This window comes from Stegastes partitus, unplaced genomic scaffold, assembly GCF_000690725.1.
Source record: "Stegastes partitus isolate 25-593 unplaced genomic scaffold, Stegastes_partitus-1.0.2 Scaffold153, whole genome shotgun sequence".
Classification (NCBI taxonomy): domain Eukaryota; kingdom Metazoa; phylum Chordata; class Actinopteri; family Pomacentridae; genus Stegastes; species Stegastes partitus.
Genome location: NW_007577884.1, coordinates 146180 through 173742, shown reverse-complemented (window position 1 = coordinate 173742; position 27563 = coordinate 146180). Strand labels below are relative to the sequence as shown.

Genomic DNA, 27563 nt, shown 5'->3' with positions numbered 1-27563 from the left:
AGCACAAACACAAACAAATGTAAACATAAACACAAACATAAACACAAACAAATGTAAACATAAACAAACGTAAACACAATCACAGCATGTAGCAGCCTTTCAGTCAGCGGGGACGTTACTGTGTGAGAGCGAGGAGCTGGTGTTTTTATGTTTGGCTCAAATATGCTGTTTCTAATCATTTTTAAATTTAATTTGATTCCTGGAAATCATCAAGTCCAGTTCAGTGTCTCCTGACCCCTGTTTTGGAAACCAGTGCAGAGCATGGTACAGGCAGTGATCCAAAGTGATCCAGAACCACCAGAAACAAGCATTAGCGGGCTGTAGCTGTTGACTTTCCTGAACATTTATTGCGATAAGCCATGGCTGTCCTCCGTCCCTCCAGCCCGTGGACTTCGAGCTGACCCGTTCCTTCATGCTGACCGTGGAGGCGGAGAACGAGGTCCCCCTGGCCCGCGGCATCCACCCGCCCCGACAGTCCACGGCAACCGTCTCTGTGCGAATCCTGGACATCAACGAGAGTCCAGAGTTCAGCCCAAACCCCAAGTCCATCAAACTGGAGGAGGGCCTGCCTGCCGGCTCTCTGCTCACCACCTTCACCGCCCAGGACCCCGACCGCTTCATGAGGCAGAGCATCCGGTAGGAACGTTAAAGAACCTTTCAATTAGTGGTGTTGAGCTCCGATTATGGAGCTGAAATAATAAGAAGGCAGCATAATGAAAAGGTGTGTTTTAACTATGTGATGCTGAACAGGTTAAAGCAGAGAGCTGAATGCGTCTTTCACTGTCTTTGATAAGAAGAGCAGTGAATGTGAATATCTGGAGCCTTTTCATCTTTTAAATTAGCCTCACATTCATTAGAATACACTCCAAAGTCACTGTCAATGACGGTCATTGAAAAGGTGCGACTGAAAGAAAATTAGCATATTAGTATGTATTTAATGCAGCCTTGGACGTTTTATCTATTTATCGTTTTTAAATCTATTTATACAATGCACATCGTCATGTAGCTGGAATGCTGAGGTGACATTAAATACTGAATTAGCATAAAGGCCTCGCTGGGATTCAGACTTTCATGATCCCGCTTTGACTTCATCGTCTGAAAACACTCGCTGACGTGTTTCTGGTGCTGCCAGTGGACAAAAAGGAAATCAGGTTCTCTCCTGAAACTTTGTTCCAAGGGGAAAAGGAGAAATACAATAACATTAAAATTATAGAAACAATATGTCATTTATGTAGATTTTAAAAGGTTTGTTTGCTAAAGTCAGAAGATCCTTGAAGGTCTCCAGTCTGTCTGACTTCCTTTCATCCTCAGCACCACGGAGCAGAGCAGCCAGCTGTTGTCTTCTACATACAGATGACTGGATCAGCCGTCTGCTCTGTAGGAGCATGTTCAGGTTTCCAGAGCCTGAAGCCGGAGCTCAGCAACAAGCCGAGCAGAGCGCCTGCAGGACTGCTGCTTCCAGCCCATCCTGCTTTCTTTTACATCCCACTATTTGTTTCTAAATGTAGTGCTCAAGTCTTTGTAGCCTAGCAACAGCCAATGGTGGACGCTCGCCGCGTTCACAAAAACATGCGCGCACACACACACACACACACTCTCACACACACACACACACACACACACACTCTCACACACACACACACACACACGCTGTAGAGCGCTGTAGAGTGGGCCAGCAGAGCATTTTGGTTTCTGATTTTCTTCTTTGTTGCTTTCTGTTTCGTAGCCGCTGCCTCCTCCGTTTATTCATAACCGGGCCTTTCTACTCTTTATCTGCTCACCAGCTACAAACGTACACAGCGCACAGGGTTTCCCTCCACGGGGGGCTCTGTGGCCGCTGTGCTCGCCTTATTACAGCCACGCTATCTGATCCATGTCCTGTTGGAAACAAGGGGTTTGCTGCATTAAAAGCAAATGCAGATGTTTGAGTAAATCCTCTGTGATGAGCACATTTCATCAGCACTTTACAGGGACTTTATTTATTTTTTTAAGGTTCATTCTGTTTCCGGGTTGTTTCCAGTTCTTCAGATTATAACATATTGTCACTGCCATGCATATTTCTGATGTCATTTTCAAGTCTGTTGAAGGTAGAAGCGTTTCCAGTGAGAATAAATGAAGGAGTTGTGGCTGCTCGTGAGAGTGCTGCAGCCTCCATATATCAGCTCCCAGTAGCTGCCTGGCCTGCAGCCAGGGAGGCAGATAAAGAAGCCTCTCTGTGGTGGCTCCTCATGCTGGCTCTCTCTCACTGAACCCAGGTACTCCAAGATGTACGACCCTGCCAACTGGCTGGAGATTGACCCGCTTAACGGACGAATTTCCACCATCGCCATCCTCGACCGAGAGTCTCCCTACATCAAGAACAACCTCTACAACGTCACCTTCATGGCCTCCGATAACGGTGAGAAATGTGGGGGGCTGTGCCGTGTCCTGCAGTAACCCCGTCCCCCTTCCCCCAACATACAGAGGTGGGCTGTGCTCTGTCAGTAGCTGCAGCGGTGCTGGTTTCGCTGTGGAAGTCAGTGTCACGGTTCGCTTTCTGCAGGGTGTCTGAGACTTCAGGCGGTAAGTGGTATTAGTTGAGTTCCAGCAGCAGTTGAGCACACAGAGGCCACTTCACATCACAGCAACAACTGCTAAGTGTTGCTACCTGCTACGATCTCCCACTGCCGGAAACTTCAGATAAACACTACGGTGGTGCAGCAGGGATGTGTTCCCCAGTTCCACACATCCCTATGAGTCTAGAAACATTTCAAAGGTCTTCAGTGTCGTCTTATAAAGACGTGAAACAGGCTGCACTAGCCGGACACACGCTCCATTCAGATTCACTTCCCTCCTTTGACCCGCTCTCTAAATGCGGAGTGCAGCGAGGTGGAGCTCATGCAAAATGAAACTCCATGACTTCGTCCTGCAAAGAGCTCCGTGTTTCCACCTCATCACTCTTGTTTGACTTATTCGTCATGAGCTCCTCATGGCACAGCGCTGTGTGCATATCGAGATATGTTCATGTCTGCATTGTCAATATCATCCTGCTAGAAACCAGCAGAACTTGGACCTTTGCAATCCTGCTCGTCACACATTTGTATGCACTGAAGCAACCGTGTTCAAACCTCCGTAAGAGTAATATCTTGACTCATTTCTTCACCTAATTTCACACTCTGCCTCTTGGTTAAATAGCTCATGACGTTCCTGTACGTAGGTCTGCCGCAGATCAAACAGCAGAGCTTCACCTTTCCACTCATTGTAGTTGTTTCTCTGTGCACCAGAGAGCACGTTTTTAAAGCTGACGTTACACCAAACTGTGTGAAGAATAAAGACAAAATAATGGACTGTGAATCCAGAAGCTGTGGTCAGAAGACGAGTGCAGGTCGGCTCCTGTATGTCAACGCTTCAGGGAATAAAGTCATGACATTTGTCTCCATTAGGCACTAAACACATACTTTTTCCATTTTGTAAGTCTGTACAGCTCCATCATGGTCCTTCTAGCTTCAGACTCTCATCTCTCTTCACAATTATGAAAAAAACAACTTCCTGCTCACGTTTGAGTGAGTCTCATGTTTAAAAAAAACTCATTCCTTCCACACAATATTTCTGTCTTTGGTCTGAAGAACCAGGTTCAACACGCGTGGCCGGTCCTTATAACAACCAGATAACAGCTTAGAGGCAACGCTAATAAAATTACCCTGAAAATAGCCTCGAGCTCGTAGGGTTTAAATGAGTACCAGCATCGGCCCAAAACAAACTCTGACAGGCAGGTACCGCCTGGAAGGCTTAACGTTTACTGTTGTGTTTGGAAATGCTGCAAATAATGATAATAAGAATAAGAATGGCGTGTGTTTGCTGCAAGATGAAGTGTTCACTGATGTGACCATTTGAATTTGATCTGCACCTGCTAGCGGGCCGTCGGGTTGGGATCGGGCAGAACACTGCATCAGTTCAGCCGCAGGAGAGACCGAATGGTGTCGCAACGAGGTGGATAAAGCATGAGCACACGTCAGCAATCAGCCGAGCTGAAATATCCAAAAGCTGGTCTTAGTGGAAACTCATCGGCTTTTAGATTCGGTACATTTCCTGCTGCTGTTTGCAGACCTGAGCTGCTGTCTGAGGATGAACCGCTCACATGGCTGCTGGTGGCGCTCTGGTAGCCGTCACCGCTCTGGGATCATCTGATGGTGACGCCGTCAGACAGCTTCCGAAGACTCAAAGAGACTCCCGTTAGCTCTCCAGCTTTTTTCTGCAAACAAGGGAGCATCTAGTTGAGAGAGCTGCTAAATCACAAACACCAAAAAAGTGCACTGGATAGTCAGTTTGCAGGCCGTGCAGATAATGAACGAGTCAGCTGCCAGATGTTGAAGACCTCAGAATCATACGAGCACGTCTCAGTTTAAATGCTGCCTCTAATTGAAAGCTGCCTGTCTTTTAGCTGCCTTGTCTTGGAGAAGAGTGTTTACAGGGTCTGTGCCATCGATGGCATCAATGGCTCAGCTATCAATCATCAGCCGGCCCACTCAGACACTTCCAGGCTGCTCTTTATTCCACATACGCCAATGCTGGAGAGCAGCTTTTAAAAAACACCATCGATTCAGTTTCATCAGCAAAGTGGAAAACACTGAAAACCCACCAGTGAGGTTGAAAGACATGTTATCTTTAGAAAAGTCACTCCAATGACGGCCTTTGTCACAGCCGAGTAGTGTGAAAACAGTGAGAATGATTCGATTTTGAACTTCCCGACAGTCCTTGAACTACTCATCTGTAATGTCCCGTTCAGTCACAGCTTAAAAGATGTTACATCAAAATCACGTTTTAATTTATGTTTCATTAAAAAGAAATCCAACAAAGAAAGTGTGCAGTCTGACCATATTCTGCAAATGTTTTGTGCTGCTGGGACCAAGTGAGAAGACGTTAGTGACCCGACTGTGACCAGTAATCACCAGACAACAGTTCAGGACCGTTGTGGTGAAGCTGAGCTGCAGGTCCTGTTCACAGATCAGGGAGAAGAAAATTAGAAATGTACGCCGTAAACGTCTGAGATATATAAAGCCACCATTTTTTCCCCAAGTATCGATAACATGGGCACGATCCCACAGGAACAGTAACGCTCAGCAGCTGTTTGGCTTTAAAGGGTTCAAATACGACCACTGATTGAATTTGATCAGCAAAGTGAAACTTTATTGATTCTGTTTTTGAATTTAGTTTGAAAGCGACGCTAACTTTGACTTCCAGTTGTTATATTTGCATTGAAATCCTGAGTCCAGTTTGAGTATCACAGGATGTCACGTCAGCTGGTCCTTCTGATGGATCGAATACGTTTGTCTGGCGTCGGAGGCACACATTGTTCTGTCCATCATTAATTATGCTTCGCTCTATGTGGGATGGCAGCGACAGTCTTTGGGACACAGAGGCCTCATTGAGTTCTAATGGAGATGTTTTCCTGCCTATTAAATGCATGGTTTCCCAAAGTCTCCCTCTTGTCCCGATCACAACTGCGCTTTATAGCCACAGAAAAGAGGATTCTCTGTTCCAAGTGGAAGATTGTTGAAGGGGAATGTCATTGAGCAGCAGCTCAGAGCGTCCACTCCACACAGAGGCCCCGCTGTGCTCCAGCTTCCTGCTAACCACTGTCTTAGTGCTTTCTCTGCTCTGGCCGTGCACACAAACACACAGGCTGCAGGAGCTCAGCGACACAAAGCGGCGACCAGCGCACCAGCGTTTGCAGAGCGTCCACGTCTGCGGTTTTCAGCCGACGCCATATGTGCGGCGGTCACCTGCCGTCACTGCTGAGCGTACTGCGGTTTCCTTGGTGTCCATAAAGAAAACGTTTTTTAATTTGCAGGCAGTCGTTGCTGTTATACACAGTAAGTCCAGCAGGATGGATGTGGAGACACTGCTGGTGTATGCAGACAGCTGACACGACTCTTCAGTAGCTGCACATCATGTGTTCTGGCCGGTTGGGTTCCATTGGTTTGACTGTTAGTTGTTAGTTAGGAGACAGTGTTGGTTCTGATCTGTTGAAATCCAGCAGCGATCCTTCTTGTAGTGTCACCATCAGGCCCAAAGTTCAAGGCCATTCAGTTCTAATGGACAAAGGAGAGCAGTGAGGACCCGGTTTGGATGCAGCATTGTGTAGCTCACAGGCCAAAGCGGACATCTTGCCCCCGTCATGCTTTATGTTCCATCCGGCCTTTTTCTTGTTATATTAATAAACCGAGGAGGACAAACATTTTTGGTTTTAATGGCCCGAAGACAGTTTTTTCTACCGCAGATATTATTCCATATTTATTACTGGAGTTATTCTGGGGAGTAGCTTGTATCTGGGTTTCATTTTTATTCTCATTTTTTCTTTAGGCGTGCACAGAAAAGCTTTTCTATTCCCACCATGTTTATCGACTTCATCAAGGAGAGGGAAAAAGGCAGCGGTGTTCCAATTATAGCAGTAATTCACCTCATGTGACTCTTTATCTGTTGCTCCATCTACCATAGAGCTGGAAGTTAGCTGTAGCTGTCTGTGATGCTCTGCTCATCCCTCCGTTGTCTTCCAGGCATCCCCCCGGCCAGCGGGACGGGCACGCTGCAGATGTACCTGCTGGACATCAACGACAACGCGCCTCACGTGTTCCCTCCTGAGGTGGAAATGTGCGAGCGGCCGGATCCCAACGCCATCAACATCACGGCCAGTGACCCCGACCTGACCCCCAACGCCGGACCCTTCGCTTTCGAGCTGGCCAATCGTCCGTCAGATGTGCGTCGCAACTGGACCCTCAGTCGCCTCAATGGTCAGTGTGAGATGGTGTTTCTGAGCTCAGCAGCCGTGTTATTTATATACATCATGAGATGATGACTGTTCAGCTTTCCAACGAGCTGTAAAGGTGAATTTTGTAAAGTTTCCTGAAAGTCCAGAAAGGCGTTATTTATCCCTTTAATGTACATCAACAGGGGCTGCAGGGTGGCGCAGTGGTTAGCACTGTTGCCTCACAGCTAGAAGGTTGCCGGTTCGCGTCCCGGGATCTTTCTGCGTGGAGTCTCCATGTTCTCCCCGTGCAGCGTGGGTTCTCTCCGGGTTCTCCGGCTTCCTCCCACAGTCCAGAAACATGCTGAGGTTAATTGGTGATTGTAAATTGTCCGTAGGTGTGAATGTGAGTGTGCTTGGTTGTCTGTCTCTAAGTGTAGCCCTGTGATAGACTGGTTACCTGTCCAGGTGAACCTGCCTTCACCCTGAGTCAGCTGGGATAGGCTCCGCCCCCCATGACCCTAGTGAGGACTAAGCGGTGTATAGATAATGGATGGATGTACAACAACCAGCTCAGACACGTCAGACCTCAGGCAGAAGACCGGGTCGGCAGCACTGACGCCTTCAGACTTTGAACTATCACAAGATGTTCTAAAGGCGTGTACAGAGTTAGTCTTTAATCTTTATTTAAAGACTTATTGAGAATCTTCTTTCATGAGCGTCCAAGCTGCTCCCGCTGCTCCTCCTGATAGTTGTTGTCAGGCTCAGACTCTCCTCCTCTGCTGCTTGTCCTCCTCATTTGCTCCACCTCACTAACCCCGTCGTCCTGACAAAGACCAAATCCATACCGAGTTTTATGATGACATTTGAGGAAAACCAGAAGCCTGTGGCCCTGTGACCATGTAACGGAAATGATCAACTGCAGGTGAAGGTTCGGCACCTCGACTGATCTGCAGTGACACGTTTCAGTTATAAAACCTCCATTTTACCGTTGTGGACGTGTCCTGTTTGATTTGTGCCTTCGTATGCTTCCACATTCACACAGGAGACTGTCTGTGTTGCCACTGCTTCCAGCCCTGTTCCTTGTTTCCATTAAAAACACTGCACAAGAATGAGAAATCGTCCTTTTTCTCCTCTTAGATTAGAGCTACATATCAAGGTAAATCCTGGCCCGCTGGACTCTGAATCAATTGCCTGGGGAACGCTTACACTTTGTGGCAGCAGCTCTTTAGAAACAGACATTTTATTCTCCTTTTGACTTCAGTAGTTCATCCAGTTACCTCGCACTAAAGAGGTTCAGGCTCGAGTAAAGTTCCTGTTGAAAATGGGCACAAGGAAAATATGTAGAACGCTTCTCTCCATCAGCATCTGTCGTGGAAATTGTTTCTGCAAGCAGGTGTGAAAAAACAACCTGACAGCCCCGGTTGACTAAAAGGAAGAATGTTGTGGACTTTGCTGCTGGCACGAGGCTTTCATCAAGGCTCTACTGGAGCACTTAGATGGCTGGTGAAGTGGCAGAAGCGCACTCCTGCAAAGCAAACAGCCCCGGCTCCTCCATTAGCCACCATTAGCACACTCGAGCAGCCGTGAGCAGCGCTGAGGTTTCCACGCTCTCCAGTCTTTTCAGTTTGTCAATCAGTGTCCCCCTCCGTCCTGTCCTACTTTAGGTGAGTACGCCCAGCTTCGACTGCGGATCGGCTCCCTGGCCAGCGGCATCTACGAGGTTCCCATCATGATCACCGACTCCGGCAACCTGCCCATGTCCAACACGTCCTACCTGAGGGTCAAGGTCTGCCAGTGCGATCACCATGGAGACTGTGTGGACATGGAGCGGATCATCGCCGCCGGACTGGGGACGGGAGCCATCATCGCCATCCTGCTCTGTATCATCATACTGCTCGGTATGTATTCCAGTCATGTGTCCGTTCACAAAATAACCCTGAGTTTGTTGATTCAGGGCCTTAGCCTCCTCACAAATACAGCTACACATTGAGGTGGGTTCGGGTTGGTCCGCTTGACAGTGACGCGACATGTCGACGCTGCAGAAAGATTTGCATGAAGGTGCAGCGTCTGTGAAACAGGATGTAGTATGTACCAGGCTGTAGCTGCGTCTTGCCGTTCTGCTGTCTTTTGGTTTTCACCGCTCGACCCATCCATGTCTCTGGTCTACGTCACAGTAACTGCTGTTCGACATTTATTATCTCCACCTCCGACATGATCGGCTCTGCTTCGGTCCCCACTGTTCAAGCAAACCAGGAAACTCAACACACAGCCCACCGCTAATTAACATTTTGGAGGCTTAATTGCAGAGCTCACAACACGAGACTATAGGTTCAACGCAGGAGTTTGAATCAGGCTTAAACCTGAACTTATCCTAAACCTGAACCTACCCTTGTGTTAACCTGAGCCTTGACCATGTCTTCTGCTGAATGGAATGATTCACAGTGTAGGAACTTGATTTGCCCCCAGCAGGGGTAACACCAGCACACACACAGAAAGCCTGACAGCGTCGGTGGAGGTGGACAGAAACAGAGCTCTCACACAAAACTAACAAACACAGGTTTGGTCTGAGTTCAGTAAAGAAACGAAGCCGACCAGAAAGCCCGTCCAGCAGGGCCATGAGCTCCCAGAGGCCTTTCAGTTCAGGTTAACAATGTGCTCGCTGCAGCTTCAGCTTAAATCACAGAACGTGGAAATGTTGCTAAAACGGGTTCATTGATCCCCTGAAGGTGAAAAAAAAGATGATTCATCCAATCCTTTCTCATCCTGCTCACCTGAACTAGACTTTGTGCTCACATTGCACTGGTTGCTAAACAAGGTGGTGCCCAATCAAATTAACACAAATTAATTGCTACACAGAAAACCTGGGGCCAGATATTATTCTAGCAGCCTGGCTGCTGGTAGATTAATGGTCTTTGCTGCCACGTCTGAAGTCACCTGCCACCTGCTACAGCGTGTTGTTGAGCTGTGAACTCAGAATGTACTTCTTCAAACATCGAGTTGGTTGTTGCATCAAAAAGGGAAAGAAATGGCGGCTTTTGCCCAACTTGGAGTTGCAGCCTTTAGCTAGTGTCGGAGATCCCAGGCTTTCATTCCAGCTGTAGATATCAAGTTTGTGGTAGTTTTTCCTGAATTGCTGGTTACCAAGCAGCCCTTGGTGTGCTTGGACACTGTGGAAGCCATTTTGAGCTGCTTGCTCCCTGCAATGTTACAGATGACAACCATAGTGGACAAACAAAGCAGCTCAGGCCTGACAGCGCTCAGCTGGAGCAAGATGAGCCCCACAAACCAAGTCCAGCCGCCCTGTGCAGCATCTCATCACTGCATCGCGTTTACAGCCTGGTACAGCAGAGAAGCTGTGTTTCTGACTCAGAGCTTCCTGTGATGAATGCCTTTTTAGATCAAATCAAGCTCTTTGATTACACAGTTAGAATAAAAGCACCTTGGCAGAAATGAACATTTTAAAATGCTAGGACATGCTTTGTGCTAGAACTCTGCAGGCTGCAGTGAGCTGTGGCAGAAAAATTACTCGTGCAGCAGGCGACATGTGGGAGCAGGAAAGCCTTAATGAAATCCGCCGGACTATATTTTAATAACTGCAGTCGTATTAGAAATTGGAACAGCACCTCCAGTTATACAAGGCATGTACAAAGCATTCAAATCATTTTGATGGCCATTTTTGAGTCCGACTGTGCCTTGACGGGTCAAATGGAGTCAGAAGAATCGGCTACAAGCAGCACAGCAGTGCAGTAAGAATTCTTAATTTCCTCTTCATGCCTGTTATTCAATAAGCGAACCACTCCAGTCCTCATGGCTGGAGAAGAAGAAATTACCCATTACAAGAAAGCTTAAAGTCCGTGTAATGTAGTTAAAGAAAAGCTTCTGAGTTTGTCACACCACAGACGACTGTCATTAACGAGCCCGCCAAATGTAAATGATTGGAAACATCACCAAGTTCATGAAATTAGGTTTGGCTGACAGACGGCCTTCACAGCAGCACCAGCGAACCGCATGAACTGAGAAAACGGAGCCGAGTTCGTTTCAAACCAGATGAGTTAGAAGTGAAACCACAAACGCTGTTCTAGATACAGAATGCTTTGGACACGCTGGCGGCGGAGATGGTTGATTTGGTGTCTTCCACCAGTAAAGGCAGACCATCAGTGTTGGTGATGATCCTCGGCTCTCCATCATCACAGAATCAGACCTCCTCTTCTCCATCTCATCATTCAAAGGAAGTTTAAATGATGTAGTAACCTGCGATCGAACAGGAGAAACACTGACACAGTCTAGTTTCTGGAGCGGTATGAGAGGATTTCATGACCTGGCCCAACCCAAACAGCAACGGTTTAACTCATACGTACTGAGAAACCCTCTTAGAATTTCTTTTGCTTTTTAGCTTTGAAGAAGGAAAGTTCCAGGAATGAAGCTGTAGTGAAGCTGGAGCTGAACGTAGTCGGGTGGCGGTTGGTGCGGTCGCGTACAGGAAGTCAGCGATCAGTTGAAATGGAAGTTGTGGCAGAAGTGAGGATTAGTCTCAAGGTCTCAACGTCTGCAGTGTTTTTAGGATGAGCTCCGTTTGCCTGCTAGTCTTTTTTGGAAATGCTTCAGTGTAGCAGCAAAAGAAAAGTTGAAAAGTTTAATCAGATTTACAGTTTTTGTGAGATTGACGGGCATAATTACTTCCCTTTACTTGGCAGTGTTGGACAAACGCTTCTTAGCTGGGCCCACATTTAGGGAAAGCTGCAGAGTGCATGTTTGTTTAATTTCTTTAAGGGAAAAGACAGACGAATAATGGCTCCTTCTGTCTGTGATTATCAAAGAAATAATAGGCTTATTACTATCCATCCACTCAGACTTAATTTGGGGGCGCAGAATGTGACCACGTCATAGAAGGAGTCCAAGCAGCAGTTGGTTCTTTTAAACAGACTTGATTTGTTGCCTGTTGTCTCCCTGAAAGCCTGAGAGGCTGCAGCAGCCAGACTTCCTGATGCTGCTCACTGAGAAATGTTACCAATGGTGACAAGCCATTCTTCAGATCGGCTCTCCGGGGTTTAAATTGTCCTCACTTAGACTTTCTCTCAGCATCCTGATGTATTTTGGCCCTTGCAGGTACCGTATCGTCGTGCAGTTCCACAAACACATGCACATCCTGAGCTCCCCTGTCTCATAAATCCCCCCAGATTAATGCGATCAGAAAGAGAGAGATTCACATCCACTTTTAAAACCCGCCAGCTGTCTCAAAATAGGAGATGCATGTTTCTGTCATTCTTTAAAATACTTACTCCCATATGCAGGGATTTCACTTGTTGTCTGGCATTAAACTGTGACTGCGTACCAGCAGATAGCGGAGGCTTTGCAGCTGTGATTCAAATCTTGCATCAGTGATAATAAACTCCGTCTCCTGGAGAATCGGCTGATGGTTGGCAGCGTTTGAAAGCAGAACCCATGTAGAGAAACACGGATACAGAAGTGGAGCTCGAGACAAGGTGCTGCAATATCAGTGTTAGAATTAGTAAGATTTTGATTGGCTGATGTAGCTGTGCTTCCAAATGTAGTGTCAGGATGTCGTGTCGAACACCGGCGCCAGCTTAAGATCTGAAAAGGCTCGCCAGCGATTTACAGACTCACAGTAGATGTACAGCTGTTACATCCGTGGATATGCAGGTAATCCGTACGCCACATCCACACTCAGGCTTACAGTCCACAGATATCTGGGCGTGGAGCAGAACCTACACGTGAGGAAAGCCCGCTGTGTCTGCACCACGATTGCACCAAGGAGCATTTGACGTGCAGCTTGCGGCTACATAGCATACACTGGTCATCCAGAACTTTATAATTCGGTCCCAGTCGTGCCTCTAAACCCCGTGGGCTCCTGTGAGCTGTGGGGTGGGACCTCCGTGAACTGAACGTGTTCTGTGGGTTCCAGCGCGTCGCTCAGATGCTCCATCAGATCGCTGTCTGGGGAGTTTAGAGGCCAGATCTACACCTTGGCTGTGTTCCTCAAGCCTTGCTTGAGCAGTTGTTGTTTTTCTGGTGTGGCGGGCCGCATTGTCCTGCTGAGGGGTGAGCTTGGGCTGGAAAATGGTAACGATGCGTGTCAGGACCCGGTTTTCCAGCAGAACCTTGCATTGTATGGAGAGGATCAATGTTATTCACTTCACCCGTCAGTGGTTTTGATGTTGTGCTTCCCCGGCGTATAGAACCGTGTTCCTGTCCCGGGAAGCTCAGTAAGCTGCTGTGGAGATGATCGTCTGCAGCAGTGAGTTCCCTGGACAGCACACTGTGGAGTGGGTTTTTTACAGGATTTGGTGTTATTTTCTAAACATGTTTAAATGAAGCGATTTAATGTCCACCTCACACACAAGTGCTGAATATCAGAGCCTGAATCCCTTCAGCTTTGGCTCACAGGATGTTGTGAGATGTTTGTCGGACCGTGTTCAGGTCACACTTTCTGTTTGCTGCTCTGTCAGCTCTGAGAACAGAGCTCTGTTCTTTCCTCTTGTTTCCTGTTGTGAGACACCATTGGGTTTCCTGTGCAGGCTTCGACTTCTGGACTTCACAGTCCCTCTTGGAAGCCTCTGGTGGACCGCTGGGTGGTCCCTGTGGACACTCAGATGTTCAGTGAACTCGTACCTGATGTTGAACAGCGTCCTTATCTGCTGTTGTCATGTTTGTCCTGCAGTGCTGGTGCTGCTCTTTGTGATGTGGATGAAGAGGAGGGATAAGGAGCGGCAGGCCAAGCAGCTCCTCATCGACCCAGAGGACGACGTTCGAGACAACATCCTCAAATACGATGAGGAGGGAGGCGGAGAGGAGGACCAGGTGCGTATGAACACAGCCACGCCATCAGAAAGCTGTAAACATACAATAACACAGAGCAGCGTTATCAGCCATAAATAGACTGACTCTCTTTTAACAGTTGGTGATAGCGCTCCCTCCCCTCTCCTACACTCCAACACTATCCTCAGATACAACACACACACACACACACACACACACACACACACACACACTGTGCCGCTCTACAGTTTTCAATCATCTGTCCTCCAGCTAAGATTAAGTGTACTACAAAAGAGGACCTCAAAACAGGATTAATTGCTTTCTGTTGGAGAACAATTTCCTGTGTCTCTCCACAACTTCTCTGCTTGTGCCAAGCACATAAGCTGCTCTGCACTTCTGCTGGGGAGATGTTTAACCCTTGCTTACCCAGCCGACTAGCGGCTTCGCTGTTTATTGGAGCAGCTCACGGTGAAAGTTTGGGGTTAATAAACGGCACTTTTTTTACGATTCACTTTCGGCTTCAAGGCTGGTTTCAGTAGGAAGTAAACAAACAAGTCTTCTGCTCTGATTTTGCTGCTGTCTGGTTTGTTGAGCTTCCAAATTAAAGACGAGCATCACAGCAGTGTGACAGTGAGTCACCTCTCTGCTCATTATTATATATTATTGTCATTATTATTATAATTATGGGGGAGCTGCAGGGACCCTTGGACTCGGACTCGGTGCTGTTAAAAGCCAGTTCTTGGTTCCCAGTGACTGGTAAGGACGAGGACAGCAGACAGTAGGTGCTAACAGGAGCTTCAGTGAATCTCTTTATCGAGACTCCTGTTAGTGTTCATCACAGACAGTATTCAATCAGTAACATTAATTTCCCTTTCGTTTGGCCAAACACTGTAGTGGTTACTGCTTTCCCTCGTTGTGGGGCAGCATTAGGGCAGTAGATGCACTAGTTGAGTATCATGTGTAACTGTGTGAAGCTGACATTTTCACAGCTCTAATGTGCAGCTGTCCGGTCAGAAACAAGCAGCTGCATTGACTCTGCACTGAGGGCTAGAATTAATATATTAACTTAGACAACTGACAGTTTTCTGGAGGCATCCCTGTCCTGAGATAAATCTTTATATTCCTCCGTTATAACGCCACGGTCCTCTTGGCTGGAGCAGGCGGCGCGCGATTGGTGCGTTCTGTGTGAAAGAAGAGTCACATGATGCAGCAAACGCCCTCTCTATAGGCGTTATAGTCTGATAAAGAAAACCTGGATGGCAAAGTTTATAACCAGTGGTGATCCACATGACCTCTGATTGGGGTTGTAGACTTTGTTAACCAGATGACCCGGCTCTGTCGGCCTTGTTGGTGCTCCTCTGAGCCGACACAAGCTGTAACAGGCTCAGCCCATCCATTGTTGTGTGTTTCTCTGCATTGAGACAACATTAAGACTGCAAATGAGAGCGACCCTGAGCGGACTGAGCCACGCTGGCTGGAGGAGTGGTGATGCTGGCAGCTCAGTTTGTCATTCCTCTGCTTTGGCTCAAACTGAAATATCTCAGGAACTCCTGGATGAATTACCGTAACGTTCTGCACCAGCGTTGTGCTGCCCAGAGGCTCCATTCTAAGTGATTGATCCTCTGACTTCTCAGCTGCAGCCACAAGCAGATCGTAGCTTTTCCTTATTCAGTGAAATATGTCAACACCTGCTGCAGGGAAAAGCACAAAACTAGAACGAGAACTAGAACTGTAACTATAACTATAGCTAACTACTACAATTGTAGGATAATGGAGCTGGTAAACACTGGCATGTTCACCTTGTCTTAGCGTCTTGCTGTGAGCTGCAGAAGGCTTGTTCCACTGGTGTGACTCACATGACACACTGGTCACAATGATCAGTGTGTCGGCCTTTACTGGAGCTCACTGGGGTTAACGTGTTGGGTTCATTCAGTCACCAGCAGCACATTTCTGACTCAGGCTACGCCCACACTCCCTTTCATATACGTTCTGCTTCCTGCTCAGGCTCTGTTCAGATTCAGATTTCATGTCGGTTCCTCTCTGGTTCGCTTCACGGTGCCGGACTGTCACTCCTGTTCCAGTCTCAGTCAACCTGGAACTAGAAAAGGGCCCAAAACGGCCTCGGGTTTAGTTTTATTTCCTTAACACGAACAAGAACTGAAACATTTCAAAACAAAAGATGTTCAGTTTGACTGTTGGGTTTGATGCACCTGCTGAATCACATCAGTGACGGTGGAAGTCAAACATCATTAAAGATAACCTCTCCGACGGCGCCATCAATAAAGTGCACAGAATGAAAGCTCGACCTTGTGGCTGTGCTGTTTGGCTTCGGATGAGTTAATAGTTTCTCTGTGTGATTTAATATCCAGGAGCAACCAGCATTCATGTAATCTCTCTGCTGTCTAAACAATGGACACAGAGTTAATAAAGGAAACCAAGGTTTGCTTCCTCCTTTATGACTACAGTAACACACTGTGCAGGCCTTGGATGTGTCGGCTCTGCTCTGTTTGATTAGATTTTCATGTTGGATTTTTATTTTATGTTTTTTCTACAGGGTCTTTATTTATATGGATTTAAGCTTTGGATAAAAAGCAGACTCAGTTCTCAGGAACACACTCACACACACACTGTTGGAGCTTCACAGCAGCTGCTTCCTGCCTCTAATCCTCACCTATAACTAATACCATCATACTTCTACCCCAAATGCTTCTTAAACGCTTCAGATTGCAGAGGAATGTAAATCTTGGTTGTCCTGAAGCAAAATACGGCTGGTGAATATCAACAGAAGTTTCTGTTTGGCAGAGAGCAGAACTTTCACCGAGATCGGAGCAGCAGAAGCTGCAGCGAGGTCCAAACTGCTGCATGATCTGATAGCGGCAGTCCTGTCGGATCCTGTTGTGTGGCGTGAGTCCAGCGTCTGATAAGAGAGAGAATGAGGAAGTATTCTGATCCCTGAATTAAGTGAAAGCACCAGTACAGCAATGTGGAAATCCTACTTCAACAAACAGCACACTGTGTTAAAGTATGGAAGTAAAAGTCCTGGTTCTGTCCTGCTGTCTGACGCGTTATTAAATGAACAGTAATGCTGCAGCGTTGTAGCTGATTCACTCATTGGATCAGTTGAACATCAACAGACGTCTGAAATGTGAACCTGACTGCACAGTTCTGTTTGTAAGACGCCATAAAAGTTGGAAACCGCACTTTAAATCTTTAACTAACTTGTATTTTAAAAGCTTGTTATATAATTTATTGTGTAAAATCTTCATCTTAAAAACAACTAAAGCTCTCAGATAAATGCAGTGGAAGAGAAAGTACAAGTTTCCCTCTGAAACGTGGTGGAGTGGAAAGAGGAAGGAGCATGAAATGGGAAAATGAAAGCAAAGCACTTCGACGGGACTCAAGTAAATGTGCATCCTCCTGCACCGCTCGAGGTTCACAGAGCGCTGAGCTGCCTGTTACTGGTTTCCAAAAGTCAGGTTTGACCAAATTCAAACAACTCAGTCCTTTTGATTAATTGAGTGAGTTACCTGTAATGCGATCAGGTCATGTGGTCTGTCTGATCGGATTTGTTGTTTACAAATCATGAGCTTTGGTCCACATGTGCACAGCAAAGTGATCAGAGAGCAGGAGAGACACACTGAGAAAGAAGATGTGGTTAGAAGCACGAGTCCATCGTATGGAAATATTTCAGCTTAAAATGGGAGGATCTGACCAAAAACAGGCACTCTGAGTTATTGATAATACCTGAGACATCCTCACTAATTGTTTTGATCAATTTCAATCTGGACCACAAAGCTCACAACTGAGTCATCCAGAGAATTAAAGTGTGCCTTTCAAGGGTCCATACGACTTTTCTTTGCAGATGCATTTCACTGTAAAATCATCCCAATTTTCCGAGTTCATCTCGTGATAATTCTTCTGTCCTCTCAAGATACGTGACAGAAAAACAAAATGAAACAATCCCAGTCGTGCAGCCCTAATTAGGAATGCTGTACTTCAGGAATAAGTATTTCTAGTAAACGTGCAATGCAACGGAACCACACTTCGAGTAGAGTCCTCGAAGAAATGAAACGTCCTTTCTGAGAGGACACGTCATTCTATCAGGTCCCTGTAAGTATAGAAACACAGCATCTCCCTCCTTCCTGCCAGGTTATTGCAGCACTCTCAGCTGCTCCTCACCCAAAGTATTCTGTTGGTCGGTCATTATTGTGAACAAAGCCCAAGGTCAGTCCACAGCTTGCTGTTATTGTCCTGAAAAGGCTGCTTTAGTCGATTTCCCTGGAGACCAGAAAGCACGAAATGGTTTCTGGATGGTTGCTGCAGTGACTCAGACGCTGGCATTCAACAGGAACAGATCAGAGGCCGTGACACACACTTCGCCTCTGCCCGCTGATTGTGCTCGTGTTGTGTAAGAGAAGGTGAAAGACGGGCTGTGTTTCTCTAAGTGGATGCTAATTAGATAGCATTAGAGTCTCGTTGTCTTCCCCCTGAGGACAGATGATGTAGGAGAACTGGTAGACGTTACATCAGAGGAGCTCAGTGCGCTTGTTTAGTCAGTGAACCTCTCACGCCAGCTGTTAAATACCGCTGGAGCAGAGAGGTGGTGGGCGGTCAGGTCGCTGGAGGACGGCTGCTGTCGCCAGTCAGTCAAGTTGGTGATGAGTCTCAGCGCTCTGTGTTTGTGTTGCCAGAGGCGAGCGGAGCGCTTGGCATTAAGGTGGATTAGAGAGGATGCAGTGTTACAGGAGGTACGACTGTCGGCCAATCAGCTCGTCTCTCTCATTTAGTTTGAAGTGTGAATTTACAGCAGCTCCAATATTCCAAGGACGGATAATGTCTCTTTTAAGTAGAAGCGTTTGAAGTTGAATTGATCATTTCAGGACAACCTGGAGGTCACCGTGCATAACAATGTGTAATTTTGTGTTTTGCATGCAGCGCAGTGACGTGCAGGTTGTCTGTCGTGATTACTGTTCGTCATTTTACTGAACACATCTTGTAAAAAACCTTTGTTCAAGTTCCATAGCACACGCGTCTGTACACTAGCTGTACGTGACCCTGAACGGTCACAACACGCCCGCTTCGGATGCAGAGACATCCCTGAACTAGCTGCGTGTTTGGACAGTGGGAGGAGGCTGGAACACAAAGAGAACCACACAGACGCAGGAGAACATGCAGCCGCCACACAGTCCCAGCCAGGCGGCAGATTGGTGGCGACAGCGCTAACCGCTGCCACACCGCCCACACAACACACTGGATTCTTATTATACTCTTGTTTCACATCATTATGTATTTTAAAGTCTGCACAGCCATGATTTCACCATCTCATGCTGTCCGTTGCAGCAGCTTCTTCTGTAATTGTCGCATGTGCACAGCGCTTACAGCGGTGGGTTTCCACAAAACACCAGTAAAAAGCTGTTACTGGAAAACACTACTTCCTCAGCACACGCCCGCATGAAACTGTTCCCCCGAATGTCTTCACCGTCACTAAATGTGCTTTCATTTCTACGTGACCGTGCGTCTGGGGTCCGGGACGGGCCGGCCTCCATCAGAGGACTGCAGAAAGTAAACGTACAGCATGAGGGCTGATGAACAGTAGCAGCTCGAGTCCAAAGGCGTGGGAGTTTGGTTTTGTCAATTAAATTTAAAGGTTAAGGTTTTTGGTTGTTTTGGGTTTTTTTGCTTTGGTTTACCAGCAGAACATGTCTTCATGTATGAGACATATTACTCTGTACAGTATAGCAGCAATGCAGATGTTCCTTCATATGATATATTTATTACTTTATATTGCAGTGAAAATTGAGCCCACGGTGAATAAAAAAATAAAGTGACAGGAGCAGAAAATGTCCAGCAGCTGGCCGGGGTTCGTGGGGTTACGGGATCTGCTGTGTGGAATCCTGGTGGTTTAGCGACTGCTGTGGGTTTGTAGTCAGTGGAACATCCTGAGGCTCTCTACGAGGATCCAGTGTGCTGCTTGGAAAGCCTCTTGAGTTTGTAAAGCTAATGTTTACAGATACAAATGACTTGACTGACTAATGCCAACACGTGAACGTCCGGCTCTGTGTGTCTGTTTAGGACTACGATCTGAGCCAGCTGCAGCAGCCTGATGCCCTGGAGCCAGAGTGCGTCAAAGTGGGGATCAGACGTCTGGATGAGAGGCCCCTCCATCATGACCACCAGTACCCCCTCCGCTCTGCCGCCCCCCACCCAGGAGACATAGGAGACTTCATCCACGAGGTACGGAGAAAGCGAGCGGGCCTTGTGGGTCCGTATCTGTGGGCAGATCCATCAGGGAGCCACAAACCTCGGTGGCAACGTCTTTGTGTAAAATGTCAATGTCGCTGTCAAAGCCGCCGGCGCCAGTTCAGCCGAGTAGGGTGTCCCTTCTTCACTCAACTCACTCAGTCTGTTTGCCCAGATTAAATTCTGGTGTCGCGCACATGCACTTCTCAGCACACAGGAAGTGATAAATCACAACTTCAGTGAAATACAAACTGTCTGACAGCAGTAAGTGAACACTGTCCACAAAAAGCTGGATTTGCCAACGTTAGTTCTTTTGCTTCTCTCATCTCTTTGCTCTGCTGCTTTGGTGTAAAGCATCAAAGACTGGCCAGGATTTGTGCAGTTTACCTCATCACCTTACAGGATTTAGGATATTGAAGTTCAAACAGTTTATTTTTTTCAAACAGTTGCTGTGTGCAGCTATCCGGAGCTGCTGCTGCAGGAACACACTGCAGCATTTACACACTTTGATTGTGGCTGCTTACAGAAGGCAGCACATGTTAAAACAGGGCGGCACAGAGGAATGGTTGCATTAGATTTCACTGTGCTGTCAGCGGTTGTTCAGGTTCGTACCCTGCAGCACCTGCAATGTTCATGTTTTGTTGTTGCATATTCTCTGTACAGACACAAATGTGATAAATCTACAATGATGTGATGCTGTGTGCTGGGTTTGTTTAGGACACAAAGAAAGTCAGAGCAGTTCTGTAGCCAGAGACCGTCTGAGAAATACACAGAGTACAATGTCTGTGTAATTCTTAATTAGCTTTGCTAATAGTTGGGATTAGCTGGCCTCAGACATGGCCACAGCCGGGCTACCTAACTGGAGGTAAATCCACTATGTTTAGTTAATCCCACAGACTGGCTGCAGGCCTTGCACAGCTCCTTAAAGGGACAATTTAGGGTTTTGGGACGTGCCAGTGCACATCGTGTCACACCCAGATACAGCCTGTGCTGCTGTGGAATGACACCAAGTGTTTGTCAGCAGACAGAAACCAACTGATGTGAAAACTTAAAGATGCATTAAGAGATTTTTGAAGCCTCTCGCTGGCTGAGACGTGTTTTTTTATGAAGCTGGATTAAATCAGTTGAGTATTTACACATCCAGGAGACACATGCACCACATTAGTATGTGCAGCATCAAGTCTGGACCGTGTCTGCCTGCTGTTTTCTGTAGAGAAGGTAGTGTACTGTGAATGTTTCCAAGCTTTTTCACTGAAACATCTGCCCAATTCTGCTAGGAATGAGGCTCGTGAGAGCAAAGAGTGAACCCAAAAGAATTAGCTGAAGGCATCAAGGCTCTCATTCAGGCGAAGCTTCACTGTGAGAACGATGTACATACCGAGAGCACATCCAGGGCAAACTGGGTAAAGGGTGAAGCTGCAGCCTGACCTGCTCAAGTGTTGACTGTCGTCATGATGGTGCCACCGCCCTGCTTCAGTGTGACTGACGTGACAATGGACATTCAGGAGACATCTGGTATCCAGTATTAAACCTTAAAAAATATTTGCACATTCATATATTCTGATATTCTTGAATTAGGGAGATGTACTGTAGCTGTCTGACCAGGTAACCAGCTTCTCATATAAAGTCAATATGAGATACGAGTGACTATTCAAAGCAGAGTGTTTTTAAACTGTGCTTTAAATCAGCAGCGTACCTGGAGGGGATCTTCAGCATCAAGATGCAGAGTCCTGCAGCTTTATGGCTTAGTGTTTATCATCCAACACGGCTTCTGTTTGCTGTAACTTTTTTATTCCAACTACTTTGTTGAAGTTCGGTTTAAGTCCCATGCTTTACAGACCCATCCAGCCTGTGGCACCATCATGTTCTCATGTCTTTTCATGGGTCGCATTTAGGCATGTTAACAGAATAATGACCCTAACCCTTCCAGCTGTCAGATCATTAATGTCATCATTTAAACAAATAGTATTCAGTAGTATCTACAGGCAGACATCAGAATGTGGGCGGTCACACTGTCCCTACTTGACCACCGAGGCCAAAGGTTTCCATATAATGATATTACTGTGATCTCTACAGCAATCTGATGCAGAAACATCAATGAACACTACTGCTATCAGTGAAGTGTAACGGCCTCAACACAAGCTGTAGCGTGGTGGAGAGAGATCCTGGAACCATCCCTGGACTGGATGTTGTTCTGGTGCTGCAGTGACACCCAGAGACTGACTGACACCAGTTGTTTTTGTAGCATCACACGTGCATTATTTACATGATGTCGGTCTTTTACAGGGTTGGGGCTCGTAAGTATCACGCTGTCTGTAACACCAGTAAAATCAAGACAAGCCTGGTCTGAACAATGAGCAGTCGGAGATCGATGGTCAGAAAGGAGAATTCAGTATGTTTCACATGAACTGGTTTGATAGAAGCGTAGTAGGACCGCATGAAGTAGTCCGAGGCGATCAGAGCCTCTACCAGCTGCCTCCCTGATCTGCCCAACAGCTCCTTTGTTTGTCTTTGCAGTTCTGATGCAGTGAATGGAGGAACATGTGGAACTCAAAGGAGCAGCTGTGGCTGTGCCTTGTCACCTGCACACACCTGGTCCATTCTGTGTGCAGCAGATGTGAGGTTGTCCGAAAAGTTAAAGTACGAAATGGACTGGACTGTGGATTATAATTAGCAAAAGCCTAGTAGCCACCTAAACAAGGCTTCAGCCTCGGTGAGAAGGTGGACACTCTGACTCCGGATGAGAAGTCACTGGTTCCAAACAGCGCTGTCGGTGTGTGCTGGCTCTGCCGGTACCTGACGACACTCTCTGGATGGATTAAAGTGACTCTCCGAGTTAATCAGGCTTCTTGGAGAGTCTCATCATCTCAGGTGTACAGAGTCATCACTGTCGACGCCGTGGCTGTCTGCGTGCGAGTTGCTTCTGTATTGTTTGTGTGCGTGCTCGCCTCTTTGGTTCGGCTGCATAAAGACATCTGCCAAGCGCGGCGATGAATAATGAGCGGGAGCTGTCAGACATGGCGAGCTGATCTAGACGGCTTAATCCGGCAGACATGACAAGCCGATGCTTCTCATCCTGCCTCTCCCTCTCTGCGTTAATTCTCCTCCCATTGAGTTTCAGAGTGACGGGAGTGTCTTCAGTCAGACGACAGACGGCCCACACAACATTTCCAAAGCTTATCAGATTTACTTCTTTTATTGCAGACACTGAGTGACAGCGAGCAGCAGAACAACACAGAACCGGACTCTCAGCTGAGCAGTTTTGTTTATATGTAAATCATAGATTTTCCTCTTAGTCTCCTTCTTTGATAAATGGACTATCTTCCTAGAACACACTTCTGTTGATGTGAGATGGGGGGCGGTGGCGGTTTTAAGTTCAGTCCAAACTGGGTAATCTGCTGAATCTCCTCCTAGAGATAGAAGCAGCATCTGCACAGCCTGACCCAAATCCTCCTCTCCTCTCCACTCCTCTGTAATCCCTCCTTCCCTCCGTCTCCCTCAGCCTGGCCTACTGTCCATTTCAGCGCTCACACACTCAGCGGAGCCGTTGCCACACCCTCATTCACATCATGGGAACCGGCTTGGACCCCCACACAGTGCCTTTGTAAACAGACGGATGTCCTCGTAGCACAACCTTTCTGCTTCACCGTCCCTCTCCGCCTGGCTCTGGTCTCCACCGGGCCTCACTCTGGTGCCTGTTCTCTGGGGGACGAGGAAAAAGCTGGAGTGAAGGTCGACATTTTGAATCCCTGTTGTTTGGGAAAGTGAGCTGTGGTCCAGTGGGCCAACAGGGGTCATGAGGCGGGTTTCTGTGGTTTTACATTGCTCTGCTTTGGTATGGAAGCATGGGCATAGGCTACCATAATACCCTTAAGCTTACTATACAGTTACTATAGAAATGTAGGATTACTATAATCCTCTATTCGATACTGTCAGAGTCTTGTAGCTCACTCAAGCATTCGGCTTTTCTCAGCCACAGAGGTACTGTGCAGTGCGGCTCGCTGTATGTGGAAAATCTCTGCTGCTGCTGCAACATGGAGGCGTCCATTTTAACGAACTGAAAGTTGACAGTTCTGCTCAGCAACGATTTTGTTCAATCTTCTCCGGTTTAGAAGTGGTGAGTGCAGAATGCAGAGGATTAACCTGTGACCCGCTATGAATGTGCGTGTTCTCCATCCCACATCAAACACAGGCTTTGTATGTGAAGGCTCGATCAGGGATGTGGCTCTCCTGCCTCAGCAGCCAACGATTACGTTCTGGTCAGGAGCAGCCTGGTGCGTATTCACCAGCAGTCACCCACAGTGTGTGTGGATGTGATGCAGGCTGTTGGAAAGACTGAGTGGTTAAAATCAAGCTTCCACTTCAGGGCCTGATAAAATGATGCTGATGGTGAAATTTCTAGGACGGCCACTTGAGGCCAAAAGCGGTTCAATCCCAGTCGACCTTCATGTTAAATGTTAAACTTCACAGCAGAAACCAACATGACTACATCCTGTACGAAGGACGGTTTGGTTTCTAATTTCCCACGAGTTGAACTCACCTGTTTAAATTGTATTCAGACTTAAAGATATTCCTAATTAAGGGTGTGGCTAATGGACAGGTGGTGCTGTTACATCGCCCACACATGTTTTCAGGGCTCCACTCACTCTCCATCACTGGCTCATTTTTGGAATAACCGGGAGTTAGGAGTAAGGTTCTGCCAACATCGTGATGACACTGAGCTTTAGTGCTGCTGTTTGGAAACCCTGTCACAAAGGGTCCGTCCATAAGAGTGCAGAAATGTACGGCTTTGTGTTGAAGCTGTGATGCACCAACCTGTGTTCTTCCTGTGGCAAATCTATGGACATCATTCAGCTGTACACATGATCCAATGTTGGAATGCCTTTTTAAACTGTTTCATCATGTTGTGAATACTTCCAGCCAAACATCTGGTTCGGGTCAGGGTTAGACGTATGAAACAAAGCAATGATGTAGGCTGTAGTTAGCGCGGCGGCAGGAAGCAATATTGGTGAATAAACCGAGTACTTTGTGTTGTGATTTGTTCCATTTGCTTACTTTTGCAGAGCAAATGAAGCTTTATTTAAATCATCCATTCTGAGGAAAAGTTTCAATGCAGCCAGAGGTCAAGTTCATCTCATAGGGATGCTGTGGAAACGCTGCTAAGCTAGCTTTCATCTCCTGCAGCCATTGTGGACGCAGCACACCGCTGTACTCAGTTGAACAGGCTGGTTTGTAATGTTTCTGTGCAAATACATGAGAAAAAAAGACACCGTCAGAGTGAATGGCGAATGAAAGGATGCTCTGCTGCCTTTTCATCTTTGCTAGTTCACGATACCTGAGTAGACAAAGTCATTTATCTGCTGAAAGGCTGCCGTCAGGCAGCTTCTCAGGTGGAATGCTGTCTTGCATGTTCGTGGACGCATGAGTGAATCAGTGAATGCATCTTAAATGTCAGTACAACTTTGTTTTCATTGACTCCCTTGTATTACAGAGGCTTTAACGATGGCTACAAAAGTCCTTTTCTCATCTTGTCCTTGCTTACTGCACTGTGTGCTGGTTTCCTTTTCTCCGTGAAACTCTTTCCACTGCTATTTGCCGTTGCTCTGCTCACCTCCGTCTCCTCCGTGTCCCCTGCAGGGCCTGAAGGCGGCGGACAACGACCCCACCGCTCCCCCCTACGACTCCCTGCTGGTGTTCGACTACGAGGGCAGCGGCTCCACCGCCGGCTCCCTCAGCTCCCTGCACTCCTCCTCCAGCTGCGGAGACCAGGATTACGACTACCTCGGCGACTGGGGGCCACGCTTCCGCAAGCTGGCCGACCTGTACGGCGGAGAGGATGATTAGCGCCCTGGCCCCTCCCCCTACCAACGACAACACTCTCCCCACCCTTGCTCGAGGCTCAGGCGGTGGGTGGGGTTAGGAAGACAAAACGGGATAAACATGGGGTTCGGATCGGCACTTGTGTATTTCCACGGGACAGCTTGTAAAGAGACTCGCTGCCTCTTGAGGGGACAGTTGGTGACACTCGGGACCATGCTGACTCCTGGCCTTTGTGAGGCTGGGCACTGGCTAGCATTCAGGCTAATGGACATCATCTGAGCGTTAGCCCCCGTGCTAACAAACGCGAGCAGCCAGAACAATGCGCTCAGAGGTTATGTTGTCTCTGTGATGGTTGAGAGCTACGACAGCCATGCTACAGACGCTCATTTACACTTGAATCTTTACAGTACAGCAGCACTGGGGTCAAATGTGCCTTTTTGTACATTCTTTTGATTGTGTTCAGTCTCGATTCTGTATGTTGCTTTCAAGCTCCTGGTGTTTTGCAACTGCAACTTGGAGGAGCACTTTGCCATAATGAGCGCATGTGTGTGTGTGTTTGGGTTCCACCTCATTACTTGTGTGTGTGTGTATGTGAGCGTGTGTGTGAATCATTTCCACAGAGACACACTGGATGGATTCTCTAAAGGGCAACGCCGACTATGAGAGGCCTTGGATGATCCTACCAGCAAAACAACTCGGCTTTACTGTGCAGCTCTGGGTCACAAGGTCAAAGCTAAATTAGGGTTTGATGAGACGTTTTGTCTTTTAATGAGTCACATGTGACAGAAGCTCAACCTATAAATATATATACACACCTTCCTCCGTCATGTCTGTTACGTGGACTTTGGCTTTTGAAACACGTGTGCTGCTTTCACTACAGCTCTCTGGTATTAATGTGACTGTCTGCATTAACAAAGCTGGCCGAGATCAAAAGTTTTATTTCCTCTCAGCTCTGTCACACTGATTTTTCTCTGCAAACCCCGATTATTCAGCATCACATCAGGTCAAAGCTGTGGCTAAATTGCTATAAGAACGGCTGCCTCCTCCGGTTTTCAACTCCCTCCGATGGTCGAGGACATTCAGTGCCAAAATGAATTTATCCGTTTGTCTGGGAGCTTTATACAAGCAGGAAACGTTATTTGCGGGTGCAGTTTAATGCTGTGGATCTGTATTTCACAAAAGGGAATTTAAAATGGGATGCAGTTTTAGGCAAAGTGGTGAAAAACATGTTGATGAAATACGATTTCCGTTTCCGTGTTTGCACAGATGAAAGAAAACAGAAACAAAAACTGGGACAAAGAATCAAGGCCAAAAACAACTGAATCTAAAAACATTTGAAGCATTTCTTTTGGTGGCGGAGCAACAGTGAGATGAAATGACAAATAGATGAAAATATCCATCATGAAGACAATGAAGTGAGTAATGAAATATTTACAGAACATGACAGAGAGGCGGAGAGGCAGTTTGTAGTCTGCAGACAGTCCTGGTTGGAGTTTTCATTTGCAGATGAATATTTCAGTTCCATAAACAGCTTGTGGACAGAATACAGAGTGACTGAGGCCCACTAATATCCAGGTTCGCTGCTTAAATGACCAGAGCGGCGCCTTTTCCTCTGTCATGTCTGGATCTGCGGCAGAACAGTGACAAGCAGCAGGAAAGCTGTTGTTTCTACTTCTGCAGGTAACAAATGTAAATGTCAGAAAACAACTTCCTGTAACGAATGCTGCGTGTTGCAGTGGAGCGGCGCTCCTCTTTTACTTTATGACAACATATTTTGGTCCAGCTGGTTGCGGTGCAGCACACCTAATGATCATGACGTGTTTCACATCTCGAGGTATAAAACGTGTCAGATGTCACCAAGCAGCTAAATCGTTTACTGTTCATCCCGACTCTTATCAGCAGAAACAGTACGGAGCAGCTGCAGCATTCAGTCCGACAACAAAAACAGTTTGTGTTGAACTCTGATAGAGTCAACATGCCCGAGGACCGCGGACCGACT

At 47.1% G+C, this 27563-nt stretch overlaps 1 protein-coding gene across 1 annotated transcript in view; it reads left to right on the top strand.

The window, feature by feature from the left end:
* LOC103355473 (cadherin-2-like) overlaps window positions 1–26383 on the top strand; it is a 96265-nt gene extending 69882 nt beyond the window's left edge. The window contains exons 10-16 of the mRNA XM_008279295.1: window positions 383–636; window positions 2256–2398; window positions 6537–6770; window positions 8392–8625; window positions 13407–13546; window positions 19577–19738; window positions 25382–26383. Of these exons, the coding sequence (XP_008277517.1) occupies window positions 383–636; window positions 2256–2398; window positions 6537–6770; window positions 8392–8625; window positions 13407–13546; window positions 19577–19738; window positions 25382–25588 (1374 nt within the window). The 3' untranslated portion in view covers window positions 25589–26383. The remainder of the gene's footprint in view (window positions 1–382; window positions 637–2255; window positions 2399–6536; window positions 6771–8391; window positions 8626–13406; window positions 13547–19576; window positions 19739–25381) is intronic.
* Window positions 26384–27563: the final 1180 nt, after the last annotated feature.